The sequence below is a fragment of the Malaclemys terrapin genome, chromosome 7 (genome assembly GCF_027887155.1).
Source record: "Malaclemys terrapin pileata isolate rMalTer1 chromosome 7, rMalTer1.hap1, whole genome shotgun sequence".
Classification (NCBI taxonomy): Eukaryota; Metazoa; Chordata; order Testudines; family Emydidae; genus Malaclemys; species Malaclemys terrapin.
In genome coordinates, this window is record NC_071511.1 from 126,068,275 (window position 1) to 126,090,059 (window position 21,785).

The following is a 21,785-nucleotide window of genomic DNA, read 5'->3' on the forward strand; positions in this document are numbered from 1 at the left end:
TCATATGACTTTACATTGTGCCTCTTCATATAACCTTGTGGTGGGTCTACCCACGTGTGACCTCTGTTTTCATGGAACTTTGTATCAAAGCCTCATTTAGAAACTTTGCATTGCCCTTGGTATAATATTATAGCCCCTAAGGATAGAATAAGATAGAAGAAAAATTTATTTTTGCTAGCAGTAGAACAAGAGCTCTCCCCCCACCCCCCACTCTTAATCAATTGCCCTGTTGAATGAATGAGGTGTGAATGAGCAAGGCATGGAAGGCAGCACCTCCAGACAGCCTCAACTGTTGGAGAGGGGCTGGGAGCCAGACCCAAGGACAATAAAACGTGTCAAGTGGGCTCATTAAAGACAAGCAGACATACCATCGGCCTCGGGGGTTAGAAGCAAGCACCTTCTTTTGGAAACACCCTCTTTGCAGCATTGGGACAACACTCAAAAGAAAGCAGCACAAAGGACCAATGGACACAAACACAGAGTTTGAATCTGGTATAGATTTGCATAAGAGGAAAGCTGCTATAAAAGTGAGGTGTCTTGCAGAGGACCCCGGGTCTCGTCTTGTCAACATGGGAGCATCGATCCGGATCGGCAGAAGCCCGGCTCCACCCCCTCCCCCATCTAACTCACCTGGCCAGTGAAGTTAAGGGGAGCAACTAATTGGTAACAACAAGACGGAGTGTGTTTGTGTGTGTGTGTGTGAGTGTAAGTGTAATATATTATATGCATATAATACAGTGTTAATGAATACATGTACTACTAATAAATGTGGCGTTCTGCCTTATTCCCCTGAAAAGATCCTGTGCAGTACTTTAAGTACAACACCTGGCACAGCAGCTGGCGGCGATACTTCTGGGGTACCACCAGCTGCCTCCTGATCCCCCCTGACTCCATTTTCCCTGGGGGAGCCCATTCTCGGTACAGAAACCCCTTCTCCCACAGGAACCTTTTCCGGCCACCTCGTCCCATGGTCTGTACCGCATTGAGGTCGGCCAGGTCCCTTATCTTCCGCAAGGAGGGATCTCTCTGCAACTCGGCCTGGAACTCAGCAGCTGGGACAGGGATGGCCACCTGCTCTTTCTCGCCCGCTGGGTCTGAAGCTGCAGCCTCCCTGAGCCGTGTCCCTGGGCGTTCCCTCCCCACCAGGTTAGGGTCCTGCGCCTCAGGCAAGGCACCCCCCCCAAGGCCAGGGCGCAGGGCCCCTCGCCGGCTCTGACTGCGGGTCACAACCAGTGCCTTTTGGGGGTTGCTTGGCCAGTTCTCCAGGTCCCCCCCCATCAATACCTCAGTGGGTAAATACGGTTGTACCCCCACATCCTTGGGGCCCTCCTTGGCCCCCCACTTCAGGTGTACCCTTGCCACGGGCACTTTGACTGGTGTTCCGCCCACCCCCGTCAGGGTCAGGTAGGAGTTGGGCACCACCTGATCTGGGGCCACCACCTCGGGCCGGGCCAGCGTCACCTCTGCGCCCGTATCCCAGTATCCATTGACCTTCCTCCCATCCACCTCCAGGGGAACAAGGTACTCTCTCCGGAGGGACAGCCCCGCGCCCACCGTATAAACCAAAAACCCTGAGTCTGGGGCATCCAGCCCCCTAGAGGAGCTGGCCTGGGGCCCTTCTCTCTCTTGAGCAGTTGATAAGCTGCCAGCCCCTCTTGCGTGAGAAGCCTGCCCCTCGTCCGTCTGGGCCTCTACCAAGTTAACCCTATGCGGGTTCAGTCTGCTCAGTCTGTCCTTGAGCTTGGGGCACTGGGCCCGAACGTGGCCTCTTCGGCCGCAGTAATAGCAGCTCATGTCCTGTGGGTCCCCTCGAGCCGGTCGGTTGTCCCTGACGCTGGGCATTCCCCGTGGGAGGGGATTCCCCATATTCCCCCTTTGGGAGGTCCCAGGGTGACTCTCTCTCTGCATCGCGGCGGGCCTGTTCCTTTGGGGCTCCTCCCTGCCACCCCCTGACCATCTCTTTACAAACTCATCAGCCAGCTGCCCGGCGTGTCGCGGGTTCTCTGGCTTTCTGTCCACCAACCACAGCCTCAGGTCGGATGGGCACCGCTCATACAGTTGCTCCAGTACCAGCAGTTTAATCAGGTCCTCCTTCGTCTGGGCCCCACCAGCCCACTTGCTGGCGTATCTTTCCATGCGGACGGCTAGTTGCAGATATGAGATCTCAGGGGTTTTATCTTGACTCCGGAACCTTCCCCGGTACATCTCAGGAGTCAGCCCAAACTCACGTAGCAGGGCCTTTTTGAATAGTTCGTAGTCCCCTTTCTCTGCCTCTCCCAGTTGGCGGTACAATGCCACGGCTTTGGGGTCCAGTAAGGGGGTAAGGACCCGGAGTCTGTCCGCGGGATCAACCCGGTGCAGCTCGCAGGCCGTCTCAAAGGCCTCCAGGAAGTCATCCATGTCCTCCCCCTCCTTGTATGGGGCCATGATGCACTTATCAAAGCTCCGTGCAGTCCTGGGTCCCCCCTCACTCACCGCAGCCGGGGGTTCGCTGCCCTTCAATCTCGCCAGTTCCAGGTCATGCTGACGCTGTCTCTCATTCTCCTGTCTCTGTCTCTCTTCATGCTCTCTCTGTCTCTCATTCTCCTCCCGTTCATGCTGTCTCTGTCTCTCTTTCTCCTCCCGTTCATGCTGTCTCTGTTGTTCACGATCCTCCAGCTCTCTCAGTTTTAGCTCTTTCTCCCATTCCAGCCAATTCCGCTCCACGGATGCCGAACGTCGCCGGGAGGATCCTCTGCTGGCCGGCGGGCTTCGCCGGGGGGATCCCCTGCTGGCCAGGGGGGTCACGGCGCCTTCGGTATTTGCTGGGCTCCTCCCCACCCTTCCCCTAGGCATAGGAAGGAGGGGTCTCGGGAAGCCCTCAGCAGCCGGCTGACCACTCCCAGCTGGGACAGACACTGGTGCCTGCGCTGCATTTGCCAGGCTGCTTCCCTGAGACACAGGGATCAGTTCATTCGCGCGATCTTCCGCCTCCAGCTGGGCAATGAGCTGTTCTTTGGTGAGCCTCCCAATGCGCAGCCGCCTCTGCTTGCACAGCTCCACCAGGTCGCTCTTAAGCCGCTTGGCATACATCTTCCTGCTGGCCACTCACCGGCCTGTGTGCTCACAGCTCTCCACAGTTCCCAGGGGGACCCCTAGTGTGCCAGCCCTTCTCGAGGTCACCGCCTCTCTGCCAGGGTCGAGCTGCAGACTCCTCCGCCCCTGGGACCACTCGCTGCGATCCCCCCGGGGGACCCTGTTACTGCAAAAGTCCTTCTCGCTGGTCACACACTCCCAGGGGTAATAACCGTCTCTCTCCCACTCTTCAGCACGCCTGGTCCCTGTCAATCCCCCTTCGTTTTACTGCTCCCCAGTCACTTACTGCAGGAAGCGCCGTCCACGGGGTGCAGTAGATCCCGCCGCTGCCACCAGTTGTCACGGAGTATTGGGGGACTCAGGGCCCTGCACCCCCGGCTTCCTGCGATTCACCATGACTCTCAGCCAGCCAGTAAAGCAGAAGGTTTATTTGGATGACAGGAATACAGTCCAAGACAGGTCTTGCAGGCACAGACAACAGGGCCCCCCTCAGTTAGGTCCAGCTTGGGGTCCCAGGGCATGCCAGCCCACCCCCCTTTGGGGGGGTCAGAGCCATCTCTGCCTTCCAGCCATCTCTCCAGCCTGCTTCCAGCACTCTGCTTTCAGCGACCCCTCCCACAGCCTTTGTCCAGTTTCCCGGGCCCCGGAGTCACCTGACCTCCAACCCCCTCCTGGGTTCTCATGTTACAAGCTCAGGTATGTTCCCTCGGGCCGACTCCCATCCTCCGATGCAGACCATCCTAGTCACACTCCCCTGTCAGCATTCCCACACCCCAGCAAGAACAGTCCCAGTTCGTCACAGCGGGGGCCAGAGGCGATGGGGCAGGGTGGTGATCCCGGGGCCGGAGCCCGAAGCCCCAAGGCTGGAACCTGCCACCCAGCGCCCCAGGGCTGAAGCCGGAAGCCCAAGCCCCACTACCCCTGGGAAAGGAGGGAACTCCCGGGCTGCCTGCTCCTCTGGTGTTTGTGTCTGCATTTGAGAAAGATTTCTGCTGGGCTATCTAACTACACTAATACCACCATTCAGCCTGCAAGAGTCAAAAGCCATACAAAGGAATTAGGGAGCCCACTGCTGAAATGCAGCCACCTCTGGGGTGGCACACGACAACTACTTAACGGCGCACAGCAACACTGCGCGGCCAGGAGGTGAAGATTTATTTTTAAATTCAGTTGAAACTGACCTGTATGTTTGGGTGACCAGAAGTAGCCACCCCCAGTTGGATTTGGATCGGACCTTGGGTTGGGTTGGAGGGGGCAATGACTGCTGCAGGGATTTTCATGACCACCAGTGAGCAGAATCTTGATTTCATGCTGCATCTGCACTACGGCACCTCCGAGCCCCCCGTATGTCTGACTCCACACTGGGGTTTCAGTATCTGACACAGAACCGAGTGCCACCTCCCAAATCCCCTACCCCGCTCCCGGCAGCTACACGGGTTCTAACGGGAGAGACTTCCCATTTCGCCCGCTGACACCTCCTGCTTCCCGCAGAGAGCTAACCGCCCCGCAGCCTGAAGCTGGACACCCACGGCCCGGTGTCGCGGAGTGTGGGGGACTCAGGGCCCTGTACCCCCGGCTTCCTGCGAGTCACCGTGACTCTCAGCCAGCCAGTAAAGCGGAAGGTTTATTGGATAACAGGAACACAGTCTACAGCAGAGCTTGTAGATACAACCAGGACCCCTCAATCAAGTCCTCTTGGGGAGTGCAGGGAGCTTAGACCCCAGCTTGGGGTTCCCTGGGTTGCACCTCACAGCCCAAAACTGAAGACGTCCCAAAACCCTCCAGCAGCTCTCTCCCCATTCCCCTCTGCTCCTCCTCTCCTTTGTTCCTCTCCGGGCAGAAGGTGTCACTTCTCCCATCCCCCTTCCTGGCTCAGGTTACAGCTCAGGTAGTTAAATGTAACTCCCAGGCTACATTCCCAGGTCAAATCCGCCCGCTCCCTACGCCCTCACACCCGGCGTTCGCTTCTAGGTGCCATGCTGCAGAGCAGAGAGAAGGGCACAAATTGCAATGGGGATTCCGGTTTGTTACCGAGATCTCAGCTCACAATTCTCGGGACCGTCTGTGTTAAATACAAGCCCCCAAGCCTCGTGTTATGCACAAAACCCAGCAAGCAGCAGGTGGCTTGGTCTCTTCTGACACTTTTCCCCTTACAGGAATTGCTAGTGGGGCCCAGTAGCAGTATCAGACACATCACAGGAGGGCGCTAGTGAGCAAGGATGAAATACCAGGGAGAGGCAGCATGGCCAACTGGGTAGGGCACTCCCTGCTCTGTCACAAACTCCCGGAGTGACCTCGGGGACGTCACTTAGCCGCCTGGTGCCTCACGCTCCCCATCGGTAACATGGGGATCTGTAAGCCCCTGTCTCACGGGCGCTGGGAGCATAAATGTGTTAAAGATTGCAAGGTGTTTAACTTCAGAGCCTACAGGCAGACAATGTCCTGATGCGCATGGAACAGTTTGCCGTATGTGGAGAGATGAATGAGACTGGGACTTTTCAGCTTGGAAAAGAGACAACTAAGGGGGGATATGATTGAGGTGTTTAAAATCATGACTGGTGTGGAGAAAGTAAATCAGGAAGTGTTATTTACCCTTTCACATAACACAAGAACTAGGGGTCACCCAATGAAATTAATAGGCAGCAGGGTTAAAACAAACAAAAGGAAGTATTTTTTCAAATAACGCACAGTCAACCAGTGGAACTCCTCGCCAGAGGATGTTGTGAAGGCCAAGATTATAACAGGGTTCAAAAAAGAACTAGATTAGTTCATGGAGGATAGGTCCATCAATGGCTATTAGCCAGGATGGGTAGGGATGGTGTCCTTAGCCTCTGTTTGCCGGAAGCTGGGAATGGGCGACAGGGGATGGATCACTCGATGATTCCCTGTTCTGTTCATTCCCTCTGGGGCCCCTGGGATTAGCCACAGTCAGAAGACAGGATACTGGGCTAGATAGACCTTTCCTCTGACCCAGTCTGGCAGTTCTTATGTTCTTATGCATTGAAGCTGTGTAGACTTGACTGACTCACTAACTCCATCTCCTCGGCAGAAGGGCGCTAGCAAAGGGAGAGGAGAGGAGATACGTCTAATTCCAAATATAACTTCCCATGGCAGTTCCACCTCGTCAGGTCTCTTACAGACCCAGCTCCAGCTTCATCATTCCAACTTAAAAACAGGCCCCCAGGGAAAGCATGCAAGACAAGACATAGCCTAGACGCTTCGTCAGGAGAAACAATCCTGAGCCGGAAGCAAGCAGCCCTGGGTGAATCCGTTTGTAGCTACTGTCATTGGGATTGGGGGGGATCCTCTGGGACAGCCGGTCTGTAGCTGGAGGGGGGGATCCTAGCTCCCCAGAGCACCCCTTTGAACCACTCACTGCTGAACAGAACAAGGAGCCTAGCAGAGCCCTGGGCCTCTGTGTGACAGGCGGCCAGCTCGCCTAGTGGTTAGGACAGATGGCCAAGCCGGGATCTCGGTCTTCACCCCAGCTGTGAAGTCGGGGTAATGCTCAAGTGCCTCCTGGGGGGCTGGGAAGCCGGGGCCAAGGGCACAGGGCAGTTTGTGCTATTGGTGCCCGAACATTCAACTTTACTGCTGTACGCGGTGGGTTATGCCATATCTCACCTTCCGTCCCGGCCCTCTGCTAACATTGATGAACGACGCAGCACCCTGGGGAGGGGAGCGTCATGCCCATTTATCTACAGGGAAACCGAGGCACAGAATCAAATCCAGTCCTGGTGCAAGCCAGTGAGAGGCCTCTGGGCTCAACGGTGTCCACTTCCTTACAGCAGGGCTGGATTTGGCCCAAGGAGAGGGGAAGAGACGGGCTCCCTGCCCTCCTCTGGCAGCCAGGCCTCCTCTCCTGGGCCCCCGGCATTTCCCACGATGGGGAAGCTACAGCCAGAGCTCTGATCTACAGGGACCTGTGCTCACATCGCTCTAAGGCCTGGCCGGTCTGCAGAGGGCACGCGGCTAGCGAGGGGAGCGAGCCCCCACCAACTCATTTCACCCACCCACCACAAGGGGGGGGGGCTTGGGGCCTCCCGCCCCTCGAATCCAACGTGGACCGGCGCCTCGCCCTGCGGGAGCCCCATTTCCTTGTGTCCCAGCAGGCGAGCGAGAGGCGCTGGCTCATGAGTAGAGTTCTCAGCAGCCCATGGCAGAGCTGCAGATGGGTAACCCGGTGGAGGGGGGTCCCACAGCCTCCCTGCCCCGCTCAGAGCCGTGGGGGAACGGCTCATCCCTCGTAAGTTACCGAGCCGAGCCTGGCTGCAGGCGGTGACCCCGCGCGCCCCTCACTGATCCCCACATAGGTGGATCGGGGGGCAGGGGGGAGCCGTCCATCTGGGAACGAGAACCCTCCTGCACTGGCTGACAATGCTGTGGGGTGGGCAGGGAGGGCTGGAGTCCCCCAGGTACCTCGCTGGTGCCGGCCCAGAGGAACTGAGGCGTCCAGCAGCAGGGTTAAGTCGGCTGCTTCCCCAGCCCCCACACAGCCCCACGATTGCATCCCCTCGAGCATGGGCAGTGGGAGCGAGCAGCCAGGGAGACTACCCCAAGCGCCCCCCCCCCAGGAGCCCGGCCCCCATGGGAGGGCTGGGCCCCCTGGGCTTTGGGGTTAGATCAGGGATCTCAAACTCAAATGACCACGAGCGCCACATGAGGACTAGCACATTGACTCAAGGGCCGCATGTCACGGAGTGTGGGGGGACACAAGACCCTGCACCCCCGGCTTCCTGCGATTCACCATGACTCTCAGCCAGCCAGTAAAGCAGAAGGTTTATTTAGACGACAGGAACACAGTCCAAGACAGGTCTTGCAGGCACAGACAACAGGATCCCCCCCAGTTAAGTCCATTTTGGGGTCCCAGGGCCCCACAGCCCCCTTGGGAGGTCAGAGCCCCGTCTCCCTCCCAGCCATCTCACCAGCCAGCTTCTGAAACTCTGCCTTCAGCGACCCCTCCCACAGCCTTTGTTCAGTTTCCCGGGCAAAGGTGTCACCTGGCCTCTAACCCCTTCCTGGGTTCTCATGTTACACGCTCAGGTATTCTCCTTCGGGCAATCTCCCATCCCCCAATGCAGACTATCCTAGCCACACTCCCCTGTCAGCATTCACAGACCACAGTAAGAACAGGCCCAGTTCGTCACACCGCATCCCTGACACCTTTTCATACAACGATACAAAAGTATAGTCAGAAATGAAAAAAGGAAGAGTAACAATAGTATGCTGTTAAAAGTCAATGTATTCACTTTTTTAAAACTGTCATGCGAAGAGGGGTTTTAATAAAATATAGACACCTGTGACTATTCCCTATGTGGTCAGTAACTGATGATGATCTACACTAACCGTCTAGCAACACAGCTGGAATGGCAGGAACTTTCAAAAGTAACTCCATACAAAATACGTTGCCACTTTTACAGGGTTGGCTGCAGCGTTTTTGCCGCCCCAACTGGCAAAACAACAACAACAACACGCGATTGGCGGCATTTCGGCAGCAGCTCTACCGCCGCTGCTTCATCCTTCGGCGGCAATTCGGCGGCAGGTCCTTCCCTCTGAGAGGGACTGGGGGACCCGCCGCCGAATTGCCGCTGAAGAGCTGGACGTGCCGCCCCTTTCCCTTGGCCGCCCCAAGCACCTGCTTGGTGCGCTGGTCCCCTGCACTTTTAACAAACATGCTTCCCAACTACTCACAGCGAAGAATCAGACATGCTGAACTTCATACCTTGGACTAGTATCAGAGGGGGAGCCGTGTTAGTCTGAATCTGTAAAAAGCAACAGAGGGTCCTGTGGCACCTTTGAGACTAACAGAAGTATTGGGAGCATGCTCGGGGGTCCCATACCTTGGACTGCTCGTCTAGTCCATGAGGCCCCGCCTCTTCCCACCCCTTCCCCGAAGTCCCCGCCCCTATTCCAACCTCTTCCCCAAATCCCCGCCCCGGCCCCGCCTCTTCTCCGCCTCCTCCCTGAGTGCGCCGCCTCCCTACTCCTGCCCTCCCTCCTGGAAAGTCCTAAGCGCCACCAAACAGCTGTTTGGCGGTGGGCAGTGCTGGGAGGCAGGCGGAGGAGCGGGGACAAGATGCATTCGGGGGGGGGGGGGGGAAGAGCTTGGCTGCCGGTGGAGTTGTCGCCTGTGGCGGCCGCAGGAAATAACTCCCCAGACCGCGTGTTTGAGACCACTGGGCTAGACCCTCCCCCGTTCCTAGGGATCAGTCCACTCCTAATCCCGTTCTGATTTACCAGGAGTCTATTGGCACTTACCCCACACAGCCCTGGGGTCAGTCCCTGTGGTCACTCCTCTGCCATCTGACAGAGGGGGCCTGGCACACCTGGCCCTGCCACCAGCCCCACCCGCACCCCTCCGCTCTTTAACCACTTCATTGCCGGACCATGCGCCAGACCCCCAACCGTTGCCTTTGTCTGCAGCTACCGCTCCCGCTGGCCCCCAGACCCAACCTCTCGCCCCACCCAGCAACCTGGGGCAATTCCCCCTCGCCACACACTGCCCAACCTGCCAGCTACCCACCTCCCGTCCCCACAGGATGTCTCCGTCCCCCAAAGCTCCCCGCTGGACCCTGCCGGGCAATGGGAGCCTGCTCCTGCCTGCCCAGCCCTCTCCCAAGCGGTGCGCCAACCCCCTTCCCAGTGTTCAGCCCTCCCCCCCTAGGCTCCGGGGCTGTGCACCTGCTGCCTGGGAGCTAAGGGGTTAACCAATGGCAGGTGATGGGGGAGGGGATCCGCACCTGCTCTGCAGCCTCTCGGATGTGGAATTCTTGGCCCCTCTGATCCAGCAGCCGCCTCCCGCAAGGGAACTCCTGCTCCCCGTCCTGGCTTTGCTGGGAGCCGCTGAGCGTAACTGATCAGGGCCAGGGCACCTTGTTGGCTAATTAACTCTCTGCTCTGCTGGGGTCCGAAGCTCTCAACCACTTCCCTTCTCCCTCCCAGCTCTCCAAGGCCTGCGGCACCTCCAGCTGCCCAGTTCAGCCCCAGGCCCCGCTGCGATAGCAGCCTCGTCCAGCATGACGGTCCTGCTCCGGGTCCCACAGGCAGCGGGAGGATTGAGCAAAAGCTCACGGCGCCTTTGCGGCAGCACACCCCGGCAGTGCCCAGCCGCTGTCTCTCACAAGCGTGGGCGCTCTGGGCTTAGCAAGACAACAGAGGCCAAAACGTCTGCTGGGCCCGGCAGGGACGTGATTTCCAATAGCATGGAACTCAGTCAAAGCAGGCCCAGCTTTCCACCCGTCTCCTCGCTGAGGACTATTGTCCTGCCCAATGTCAGCTCCCGAACCCCGGCAGCGGTTCCGAGAAATGGTGCCAAGGGTTTTGCATGAGTGGGGAAAGTGCATTTACTCCACTCTTTGTTCTCAAGCACAACTCTCCCCGGCCTGTCCCGGCCCGAGCTGGAAAGATTTCAGCCCATGCTTTGGAAAAGCAACTGCAACAGGGGCTGAGGATGGGCCCAGCCCTGCAACCTTCACCCCAGCCGCTGCTCCCAGTCCTGCGGTGACGAGCCCCATTCCCATCGCTCCTGCCCCCACGGGCGCGGCTGTGAACGAGGTTCAAACCCAGAGCAGCACAAACCCAGATTGCAATGAAGGAAGATAACTTGGAACAAACATGTGTCCAGCAAACCCAGGACTACTCCCAATGGCTGCAAGCCAAGGGGGGAGAACTACATGTGGGAACCTGGCAGGTGGCCCTTGACTGACTGCGGGTTTCTGGTCCATTAGGTACGGGGGCCTGCCAGGGAGGGTCTTGATAGGACATTGGAGGAGAATTGCTTCACGCACCACTGAAATGCAGCCACCTCTGGGGCAGAACGCAGCAGCTGGTTAGCAGTGGGTGGCAGTTGGGGTTTAAAGTGCAGGAGGATGCTGCATCCAACTGAAAGTGCAGGGGAAGTTTAGGGAGGCAGGATGGGATCAGCTAGGCCAGGACTCGGCCAGGACACTGGAGCGAACGCCCCCGTTCTCGCTGAATGAAGTCATGTGGTGTTCAGTGACTCGAGTAGCCAGAGCGTCCGTGTTACACGTGGCAGCCCCGGCAGCACAGCGCCCCCTTGCAGCAGGCAGAGGGACTGGCTCAGGATTCATTTAGCGGGGAAAGCACCATATTTAGAAACAGCAACAACTGCTGCTTCCCTACACCTGCGTTTTCCTTGAGGTCTGCCCCAAGTATTGGCCAGGGCCAGGCCCAGCCCATCTTAGCAAGCGGCTCCGCACCGCAGCTGAGAGCCGGCTGCCTGGCTGATTAGAAAGTCTCTTTGAGGTGATTTTTTTAAGCCATCAAATCTAAAAATCCCTTTTTATCCTGCCGCAGAGTCCCCATCGATCCTGGATTTGATCTGCACCGAGAGTGCCCAACGTGGGGAGCGTGAACCCGCTCCAGCTCTGACCTTAAAAACCACAGAATCCCAGACGTGCAGGACTGGAAGGACCTCAGTAGGTCGCCTGTCCAGGCCCCAGCACTCGCGGCAGGGCTACGGAATAACTAGCCCATCCCTGGCAGGGGTTTGGCCAACCTGCTCTTAAACACCTCCAGCGACCGAGATTCCACAGCCTCCCTGGGCAATTTATCCCAGTGCTTAACCAGCCTGACAGGAAGTTTTTCCTAATGTCCAACCCTAAACCTCCCTTGCTGCAGTTTAAGTCCATTGCTTCTCGCCCTGTCCTCAGGGGTTAACTAGAACAATTCTTCTCCCTCCTCCTCGTAACAACCTTTTATGTACTTGAAAACTGTTCTCAGGTTCCCTCTCAGTCTTCTCTTCTCCAGACTAAACAAACCCAGTTCTTTCAATCTTCCCTCATAGCTCATGTTTTCTAGACCTTTCATCATTTGTGTTGCTCTTCTCTGGACTTTCTCCAGTTTGTCCACATCTTTCCTGACATGTGGTGCCTAGAACCGGACACAAATAGTCCAGCTGAGGCCTAATCAGCGCTCTGGAAAGCAAGAAACCAGGGTGGTCCATAGCACCGCTCTCTTCTGCGGGGAAAGGCCCCTCCCAGGCCAGGGACTCGCGGGGGCAGGAGCGCAGGGCCGGGGCCCCAGGACGCCTCGAGGAGAGGATGCGCTCAGACAAATCAAAGCTGTGGCGCACACAGAGCTGGCCGCTGAGTCTCCCAGGGCCCACCACCGAGCCCTCGCCCCAGGCCCGTCCCACCCCCTGTATTGACTGCGCTTGTTGGCACCTCGCCCACCAGCCGCAGGGGCAGAGCGTAGCGCCGGGCTGGCAGCCGGTCTCAGCTCTCCAGTGCCACTGGGCTCTCGGCCGAGCGGCTGCGCCAGGCGCTGCTCTCGCCCCAAGGGGGCTGTTGGCAGCAGCAGCCAGGACTCAGGTTGCGAGGAAGAGATTTTAACGCCACCTGATGCTTGCAGAAGACGATGGTTTCCCTGGGAGCTGCCTCCCCTGGTCCACAGGTAGCACGTGAGACAGGGGTGGGGGGCTGCCCCGAAGCGCCTGGATCTGCCCCACCTCGACTCCCTGTGCATCAGGAGCGGCCACACTGACGCCTGTGGAGTTTCACGGAGGCCGGAGGAGAATCTCAGGCACCGCGTGAAGGTGCATCCCAAGGCCCATGAACGGCAGGGGGAGAGAAGCAGCCGATCCCTGCTGGGCACAGCCGCGCTGGCACTGAAACAGACGATCCCTCCTACCTACTTCTCGCTCGCCAGGCCCCAGCAGGGGTGGTGGCTCCCCTGCTTTGCTCTGCGCCCCGTCTGGGCTCAGTGACTCAGCTCCAGGGGTCACCCCCCGGCCCCAGATGTCTCAGCCCCGGGCCTGGCCCGAATGGGCAGCTCAGGGGAAAAGCAGCAGCGGGGTGAAGGGGGTCGAGGTTTCTGGGGGCCTTGCTCAGCTGGCCCAGGCGAGCCTGCCCCCCCGGGCCGAGGCGAATCGTAACGAGGCCCAGCTCATCGAATATTCCTCTGAGGCTCAATTACGCGGGCGGCTCTCCCGGCCTTTTATCTCCCTGCCGGCCCCTCCCCGGCCCCTCCTTCCTCCCGCCAGGGCCCATCGCTCCTCGCTGAATTATTGATACGGCACTTCAGCTGCCAGATCGATGGCGCTTGCTCTTTGCCTCCCGCCCCGGCGTATCGAGCGCCCGCCTGCGCTGCCTGTCACGAGGGGCAGGGGGGCAAGGGCACGTCCGGGGGGTGAGCGCGCAGATCTCCTGGGCGCAGGGTAGGGTCGGGCAGCTGGCTGACGCACTGTCAATGATTCATGGGTCTCTCAGCTGCCTAGCTCTGGCATTGATTGCCAACTCCATTAGCTCTGCCCATGGCCAACCTAAGGTGCGCGCTGCCTCGCCATCTAGGAGTGCCAGCCGGGCATGCCGCAGGCTGGACTCAGCCCGCCGGGCAGCGCGTGGCCAGAAATGACCGGCGAGATCATTGTGATTATTTAAACAGGAGCTGCCGAGTGCCAGGCAAGCTAGCTAACGGGCGCGGCAGTGATATACATAGCAGCCACGCTGGCACGAGACTACAAGGGCACACCAGCCACAGGCTCCAGGGCACGAGCAGCACGCCAGCTGGGGGTCAGGAAGAAACACTCCTCCAAGGGGGGAGTTTGATTCAGCCAGGCACGTGCTGCCTCTCTCAGAAGCATCCGGCAGTGGCCCTGAGCAGGCAGCCGTGATGGTCACACTGCCAGCAGCATGGCCCAGACAAAGCTCCGTAGTGCTTGATTCAGAGCTCCAGCAGGCCCTGCAATTTTTCATGTAGAGTAGCTACAGGGCACAAAGGAGGTTGATATTATTCCTATTTTGTAGATGGGGAAACTGAGGCACATAGCGGCGCAATGAATTTCCCGAGGTCACCTAGCAGGCCAATGGCCGAGCAGGGATTGGGAGCTGCCAGGCGTGCCCCATCCACTAGGCCGCACTGCCTCTCTTGCGGCAGACGTGACCTCATGCCTTGTTCGGCTGCTCAGTTAAGAATCAGAGCCAGGCACGGCCTGAGCGATGGGTCTGACACTGCCGGGTAAACGTGGGATCTGCCTGCGTGGCCCCACGAACGGCAAGCTCCCCGCTTAGCTGGAAAATGGATGCCCCATTGGCACCTCACCCCTTCGGGGGGCTGGCAGGGGGGCGGGGAACACAGTCCGCAGGGCAGCCCCGGCGGAGCTGGGTCGCGATGAAAGGTGCTGCCCTGCGTCTAGCCCAGCTGTAAGTCCAGGTTAGTGACACTGCCCCAGGCTAGACAGAGCCTTGGGGGGCGGGGGGATGGCATGGCCCCCCCGTGGCAGGAGCCAGCGACTCTCCCCACAGATGGGCCCAGCCAGCACATATTGGAAAGTGCTTTAGAGCAGCCCCTTCCCCTCCCCGGGGCATGGTGGGGGGTGTCATTTAATCCTGTGCCCGTTAATTAACATCACTAATGAGTCAAGCTCCCAGGTCAAAACCAGGACGGGCCCCCTGCCTCTGGCTAAGCACCCAGAAGTTGCTGGCCCTGACTTGTGGCCCAGTTTGAATCTGCAGAGACACAGGCCAGAGCCTTCCAGCGCAGCTGTCTGCCCCCCGGCCCAGCCCCAGAGAATCCCCCACCCTCCAGCTGTGGGTGTGGTGGGTGCCAACCCGCAGGCCGCCCGGCTCCCCTTCGCTCACTTCGCTGGCACAGCTGGCGGCAGGTACAGAAGCCCCGGGTCAGTGATGGCAGCCAGGGCACAGGGCCGGCACCGCGCCGTCTTCTCAGGGCAGGATGCAAAGCGCCCAGCATCGCTCCCAGTGGAGCCAGTCCGCCACACCGCAGAACCCGCTTCGGGCTGCAGCGACGGCGGGCACGGGTCGGCCTGGCTGGGGACGGACGCATTGGCTGGGATCGTCACATCCCAGGTTCTCCTGCGGCGGGGAGGGGGCCTGTCGTGAAACGCGCCTCTTCCCCGAGGGAAGGCCAGCTTGGGGGGGGGGGGGGGGGGGGGGGAAGAGTTTCACAGTGGAGCGTGCGCCCCAGTCATCGTCCAGCAGAGATCGGGGGAGGGGCACCCTTTGGACAAGCCAGCGGCCTGGGGTGCACGGTGCAGTCCGACTGGCCAAAGGTGCCTGGCACTGAAAGCATGCCTGGCCCCACGGGCTCAAGGCACAGGGGGCAGGGAGAGAACCCCACATGAGACCCAGCAGCTCCGGTACTATCCCCCCACACCCCGCTCACAGGAACAACAGCTGGCACGTTCATCGGGCGTGGTGCACGTGAGTTGTACCCGGAGCCCATGAGCAGACCGGGTGCCAGGGCAGTGCCTGCTTCCATCTCCTTAGCTCCATCCACAAGATGCCCACCACTGACAGGCAGCCACCTCTGAGCTGGAAGGCGGCAGCTGATGAAGAGCCCCATGGAATGTCCCACTCAGGTCCCCACAAGGCCAAGCCACACGAACGGATCGCTCTCTACATCCCAGTCACCCATGGGCCGCTCACGGGGGCTCTGGCTCCCACCTTTGGGGGACAGAGGGGGAGGGGAGCAGAACAGGATCCCAGCTCCAAGATGCCCTAGAATGATGCCCTAGCTCAGCATCGGGCGCTTTCGGCCAGCTCCGGGGTGGGGAGGGAGCAGGGCAGGCTGCATCGATCGGCCAGAGGGATGGCAGGGCCTTGGCGCTCCATTAGCAGCCTGAAGCCATTAGCTGTATTAGTTCACCCGCCGACGCGATGCAGCCGGGCTCTCTGTGGTCACAGCGATGCCCTGGCAGGGCTCGTAAATAACGCATGGGAGGGGGGCGGGGGGAGAGTGCCGGGGACAGGAAAATTTGCTCGAGGAGAGGGGTGGAAATTCGTCCCCGGGGACAGATATAAGTGGCTGTGTGCCTGCCGGTTACTGGCTCCTGCTGCTGCTGGGGAAGGCAGGGGCAGCGCAGAGCTGGTGAGGAGACAGGGGAGGGAGCAGCAGGGGGCGCTCGACAGGCAGCGGGGTGCCCCCCCAGCATTGCGAGTTAAGACACAGGGGGTGCCCCCCGGCATGAAATAAGGTTCACTCCACCCTGGGCCTCCGAACATTGCACAGCTGTGGAGACACTGGGGGGAGCGATTCGCCCGAGGTCACACAGCCGGGGGAGCAGAACCCAGGTCCGCTGCCGCACAAGTCTATGTGCTAACCATGGGGCGACACTGCCCATCGGTCAGGCCTCCGTCTCCCCAGCTGTGGGTCGGAGACAGGGAGCGAGTTTGCAAAGTGCTCGGAGATCCTCAGACAGAAAAGGGAAAGTCCTAGGAGAGGAGCACAGTATGGCCTCCAGCCCCCTCCCTGGGCTAGCAGCCCTGACCCCGCATCGCCGGCACAGCCCTACCCCCTGCCCCCCATGATACATGTCCTGACATCTGCACCCTTAGCCCATAGTGCCCCCCCCCCGTACAACCCACAGCTGGGGGGCAGCGTCTCCATGGGAGCCAGGCGGTGCTTCATTTGTAATGAAAGAGGTGTCGGGGCGCAAGCAATATTTTTACTTTCATACCTGGCACGCCAGGCCCAGAGGTGCCGGGGCTACGACCCAGCCTGGCCCGGAGGTGCCGGGGCTACGACCCAGCCTGGCTAGCCCTGGCACAAATTAAGCCGTGGCGCCAGGCCTGCAGTTGCAGGTTCCTTTCCCTCCCCCCGGGGGAAGCGGGGAGCTGTTCAGCACCAGGGGAATGGGGGGGGGGGCTGTAGCGAATGTGCCTGCACCAATGGGACAGCAGGAGCCAGGGGTGGGGGGTGGTGAGGGGCAGGGGGCTTTCGAGGCAGTGAAAGCAAGAGCAGCCCAGCGATGCTGCCCCCTCCGCCCTCCAAGGGCCACCCTGGAGACTCGATCCGCAGCGGCAGCCAATTCACCAGGGGGGACTGCCCTTTGGGGGACGCGTACGGAGACACCATCGCGCCACTCGCTGCCCCTCGCTCCCTGGCCCAGCCGCAGACGTGCCCAGGCCAGGACCGTGGGGCGTGGGCCAGCTTTGGGCCCCACTGCAGCTACCGCCCTTCCCTGCACGGGTGCGAGGGGCGATCGGCAGCCCCAGCACGGCACAGGCAGGCGGAGGGCCCTGCCCCCTGAAAAGCCAGCTTCAGCCAAGGGGGGGGGGATTCCCCAGCCACCCGGGGGGCAGGAGAACAGGCCCCGTGGGGCTACGTCAGCTCCCCACCAGCCGCAGGAGGGTTCTGATGCCTGACGGGGACAGCAGAGCTCTCAGCTACTTCCCTAGGGCTGGTGGACATCCCCCTCCTGTCGCCATGGGGACACCCCCTCCTGTCGCCACGGGGACACCCCCTCCTGTCGCCACAGGGACAGGAAGAGGCTTTGCCCAGGGCATGGCCCCCTGGATAAGGCCAGATGCAGGGAGCAGCTGCACGGTAGCAGAGCCGGAGGTGCAGGCAGGGGGCTGCTTGAGTGCTGGGGGGGGGGGGGAGGCAGGGAACACAAGAGAAGCTGCCCCCCCACCCCACCCCAGTGCCCTGGAGCCTTCGTTCCAGCTCCCGCTATCGCAGTGCGGAGCAGCCAGCAATCGATGCTGTGACTTTGGTGCCGAAACTCAGGGGTTTGGGCGTCCGGCTGAGGACACTGCTCCCCACTCCTGTGCAACTCACTGTTAATAACCAGTGCGCCCCCCCCCCCCCCCCCGCCACCTTCACTCCCTCCGGCTCCACCATGTGGAGTCAGGGTGGCTTCATCCATAGATATCAAATCCCGGATGAGGAGCCAGGACTCCTGGGTTCTATTTCCAGCCCTGGCACAGACTCGCCGAGTGACCACGAGCAGGCGCCACCCCTCCATGCCTCAGTTTTCCCATGGAGATGGTGATAGTGACTTGGCAGAGCTGGGGGGTGGAGTCCAGGGCTGAAATTGTCAGGGGGCTGAGGGAGCCCATGGGGTCATCGGCGGAGCTGGGAACGGACAGGAAGAGGTCCGTGCTGGGTCAGACGGGAGCAGCAGGGGAGCTGCACTGAGGGGCTCAGGGGGGAGGCAGGACTCCTGGGTTCTCTCCCCAGCTCCACCCGACTTGCTGCGTGACCAGGGGCCGGCTGCTTCCCGGCTCTGTGCTGGAGCTGCCCAGTGGGGCAGTGCCTGGAAACTCTGCGTGTTACCAGCACGGGGCCGTGCAGGCGGATTGAGCGGGTTCGAGGGAAATACTAGACGGCTTCTGGCCCTCAGATAGCGGCTGTGCTAAGCCACCCACCCCGGCAAAGGACACTCCCCAGCACCTGAATGGAGCGCAGAGGGGGAGTCGGGCTCGGTAGGGGGCTGTGGCCCCACGGGATTCCTAGGTGGAGCGGGGTCCTGCAGAGAGCTCCCGAGGCTGGCACAAGGAGTGGGGGGGGGGCCTGTGCCACTGAGACAGGACTAGCCTGGAAGGGCTCTGCAGCACGGCTAGCTGCTCCCAGGCCAGCCCGAGCCCACGGGGCAGCTGGATGGGGAGGGATGTCTCAGACCCGACCTTGGCTGGCCCCAGCTGCAGGACTTGGTGCCATGAGGCTCCTGCGGCGGTGAGTTCCGCAGGCTGGCGCTCTGCTGGGGGAGGAAGCCTGTCCATTGATTGTCCACCGGGACTGGACACAGCTCATCAGGGGCCTCTGATGGGGCCAGGCTCCCGACCGCTACAGGGGGTTGTATCACGCTCTCCCAACCCCGATCCTGGCTCACTCACAGCTCCATGGGGTCACCAAGTACAGAGCTCAGACCGCCCCCCTGCTCCCGCAGCCCAGGTCCCGCTCCCGCAGCCAACCTACATGAAGATCCACCAGCACGCAGGGGCTAGGACACACAGCAGAGCAGTTCCAAATGCACCCAGGGGAGGGGAGGGGAGGCTCACACACATGCCCTACCCAGCCCTCCACACCCCTAGGCTCTGCCCCGAGGCCACGTGGTGACCATGGTCCACACCAGCGTACCCCGGTTCTGGGGAGCCGCGGGACCGGTCCTGGGGGAGGAGCCCCACTGCCAGAGGGCGCCGCCCTGGAGAGCGGATTGTGGGACGTGCATGGGGCCCTGGGCCCCCCCACCACTGCAGGTCACCCTGAACTCACCGGGGCCTTAGAGGGAGCCCAGCCCCCCGCTCCTTCCACCCCCACCCCAGAAGAGCTGAGCAGCTAGACACCCGCAGCCCGGCTCGCCCCACCTCGCCCGTCCTGCCCGGGGAGGGCAGCATCCCCAGGGCCTGGCGCAGGCTGGCTACAGGGTTTGGGATTCTCCACCCTCCCCCAGGCACCCGAAAGGCATCTCTCGCACAGCCCCACGACCCTATCGCCCGCATGGGCACAGGCACCAGCTACGCAAGCCCAGGCCCTCACCCTTCAGTCCCTGCCTCTGCCGGGACTCTGGTGGGGGTCTGCCTGAGTGCCCGTCCGCACTGGGGCCCTGCCCCTGGGGCGCAGCGTCTCGCCCTGCCCTGGGCTGTGAGCTTCCTGCGCTCGGAGCAGAGCCCCTTGCCTTCTCCTGGGGGCTCAAGCCAACTCCCAGCCCCAGGGCACCGAGGGGCTTGGGCACCTCGCAAACTGCTGGGCACTGCCGGACCCTGGCTGGCAAGCTGGGGCACCGGGCAGAGCCCTGGCTGTCCAGGCTGTCCCCTGCTCACCCCATCATCCCTCCTGTGAGGCACCGAGAGGCCGGTGGGTTTCGCTAGCCCAGGCTGGCCCGTGCCCCAGCGCTGCGCCCGCCACATTACCTTCCAAGGAGACAGGTTCAAAGAGGCCGAACTGCTCCAGCACCTTGACAAACAGAACCAGCACCACCAGCACAGCGATCACCTCCAGCCCTTCCAGGTTCATGGTGAGGGGAGCTCAGGGCATGGCCCCCCCGGCCCCCGACCGGCTAGTTCCCCCGGCGCCCCGATCAGCCAGACGCCACGACCGCCGGGACGCGCATCTCCACGGAGCCGCCAGGCCTGCCGTGGGGGCATCAGCCTTCACCCCTCCTCCTGGGGGGCCCCCGCCATCCGGCACCGGACCAGCCCCTGCCGTCCAGAACCCCACGGCGGGGGTGCCCCACTGTGCCGGGCAGAGAGTTGGCCAGTCCTAGGCAGCCCAAAGGAGCCGTCCACCTTGCTAGAGCGGGGCTGGAGGACGTGTGCGAGTAGAGAGGGAGTGAGGGAGGCAGTGCGGGGGGGTGGGGGGAGCCATGCCCTCCCATTCCAATGACACCACCTCCATCGATTTGCTTAATGCGGTTGCTAAGCAAACGGGCCACAGATATTAAGAGGATCTCAGCTCCCCTCCGGGGACGCTGGGTTAAACATCCACAGGGAGGAACGGCTCCGGTACATCCTCTGTGCCCCCCCCCAGGTGCTGCTCCCAGCCAGCCATTGGGGGGGGGCATGCACCCCCCCGGTGCCATCCTCTGCCTGATGCCTGCCCTCAAGATGCCTGGCACAGCATGGGAGGAGAGCAACATGCCACCTAGGCTGGGGGCCAGGACTGTGCCAGCCTGCATGCAGGGGGCATAGGGACAGTTCGGGGTGGGGGGGGGGTCTGCTGCCTTCCCCCCTCTTGCCTTGCCCCCCTCCCAGTTAGTGTGTATCAGGACTCAGGTCCCAGAATGCACCTGGCTTTACAGCCATTGACACCAACGCTCCTTTGCTTTGGTCACCCGACTGCCTGGCTCTCTCTGTGCCTCGCTATGGTCCTGCGGCAGCGAGTTCCGCAGGTGAATGGATCTGCCCTTCAGGGAGCTGGCCGTGAGGGACAGGACTCTCCTCCTCCCACTTCTCTCTGTCCCCGCCGGAGCGGATAGCAAGCCCCGGGGTTCGTGTTTGCTGGCTGTTTGGTGGGTCCCGTTCTTTGTGGCTGTGACCAAAGCCTCTGGTTGCACGTGGCACCAGCAGCCCCTTAGCAGAGGCCACAGAGGGACTGGGCCTTGCGAACCCAAGGCTGGGGCAGGGCTGGAGCGGGGTCGGGACCAGCCCAGCTGCCACCCAGGCTCCCTCGGCTCTAGGGAGAGGAGTCAGCCCCTGGGGCTCACAGTCCAGCCCCTTGAACCTCCCCGGCCCCCACTGCCTGCACTGGATACTGACCCCCCGGGCCCAGCCCCTGGCAGGGGACAGACCCTGCTCTGGGATTCGGGGAGCGTTCCCTGCCAAGCGATGGCCAGAGCAGGGCAGCTGGGCATGGCAGTACTGATGCTCGGCATTTCCATGGCAGAGCGGGCAGCCTCGGGGTCACTGTCCCCTGTAACTGCGGGGGAAACTGAGGCACGGAGCAGGGACATGGCTCCTCGGCCAGAATCAGCCCGTGTGGGATGGAACCCAGGAGTCCTGGCTCCCAGGCTGGTGCTGTGGGCACAGGGTCACCTTCCCCCAGGCAGCAGAGAGGGCAAGTCTCAGGGCCCAGTTTAACGCAGGTCCGGCTGCATCCCGGGCTGGAGGACTCAGGGGAGCAGTGGGGCCGGGGTGAGGGGAATTGGGGCAGGAGCAGGTGGTGGCTAGTATGGGGTGAATGTTCAGGGTGATTCTTCTTTTAGCTGAACGGGATCAACTCCCCCCAGCAGGGAGTGGGGCCGGGGGCAGGGCTGGTGGGTGCCCAAGGTCGTGGTGACTTTGGGTGGCAGGATCCAGCCGGCTGCTGAGAAGCGGTTTTGCTAGAGAGCAGGCGGGGCTGGGCTGGGACCCAGGGAACAGCCCTGGGGGCTAGGACGGCTCCCTGGGGTGTTGACCTCTTCACGGGTCACCTCGGGACAAGTGCACCAGGAAACCAACGAGACCCCTGAGCTCCAGCCAGGATATTCTCATCCCCTGGACAGACAACCGAACCCTGCTCACAGATTT

At 61.2% G+C, this 21,785-nt stretch overlaps 1 protein-coding gene across 6 annotated transcripts in view; it reads right to left on the bottom strand.

The window, feature by feature from the left end:
* The window catches only part of KCNIP2 (potassium voltage-gated channel interacting protein 2), a 119,821-nt gene that overhangs the window by 21,648 nt on the left and 76,388 nt on the right, over nt 1–21,785 (bottom strand). Inside the window, exon 1 of one of the 6 annotated variants that reach the window (XM_054035656.1) lies at nt 19,692–19,794. The exons of the other annotated variants lie outside the window; for them this stretch is intronic. Within the exon in view, the coding sequence (XP_053891631.1) occupies nt 19,692–19,794 (103 nt within the window). Of the gene's footprint in view, nt 1–19,691; nt 19,795–21,785 lie in introns of those variants that run through there. 6 annotated transcript variants of the gene reach the window in all.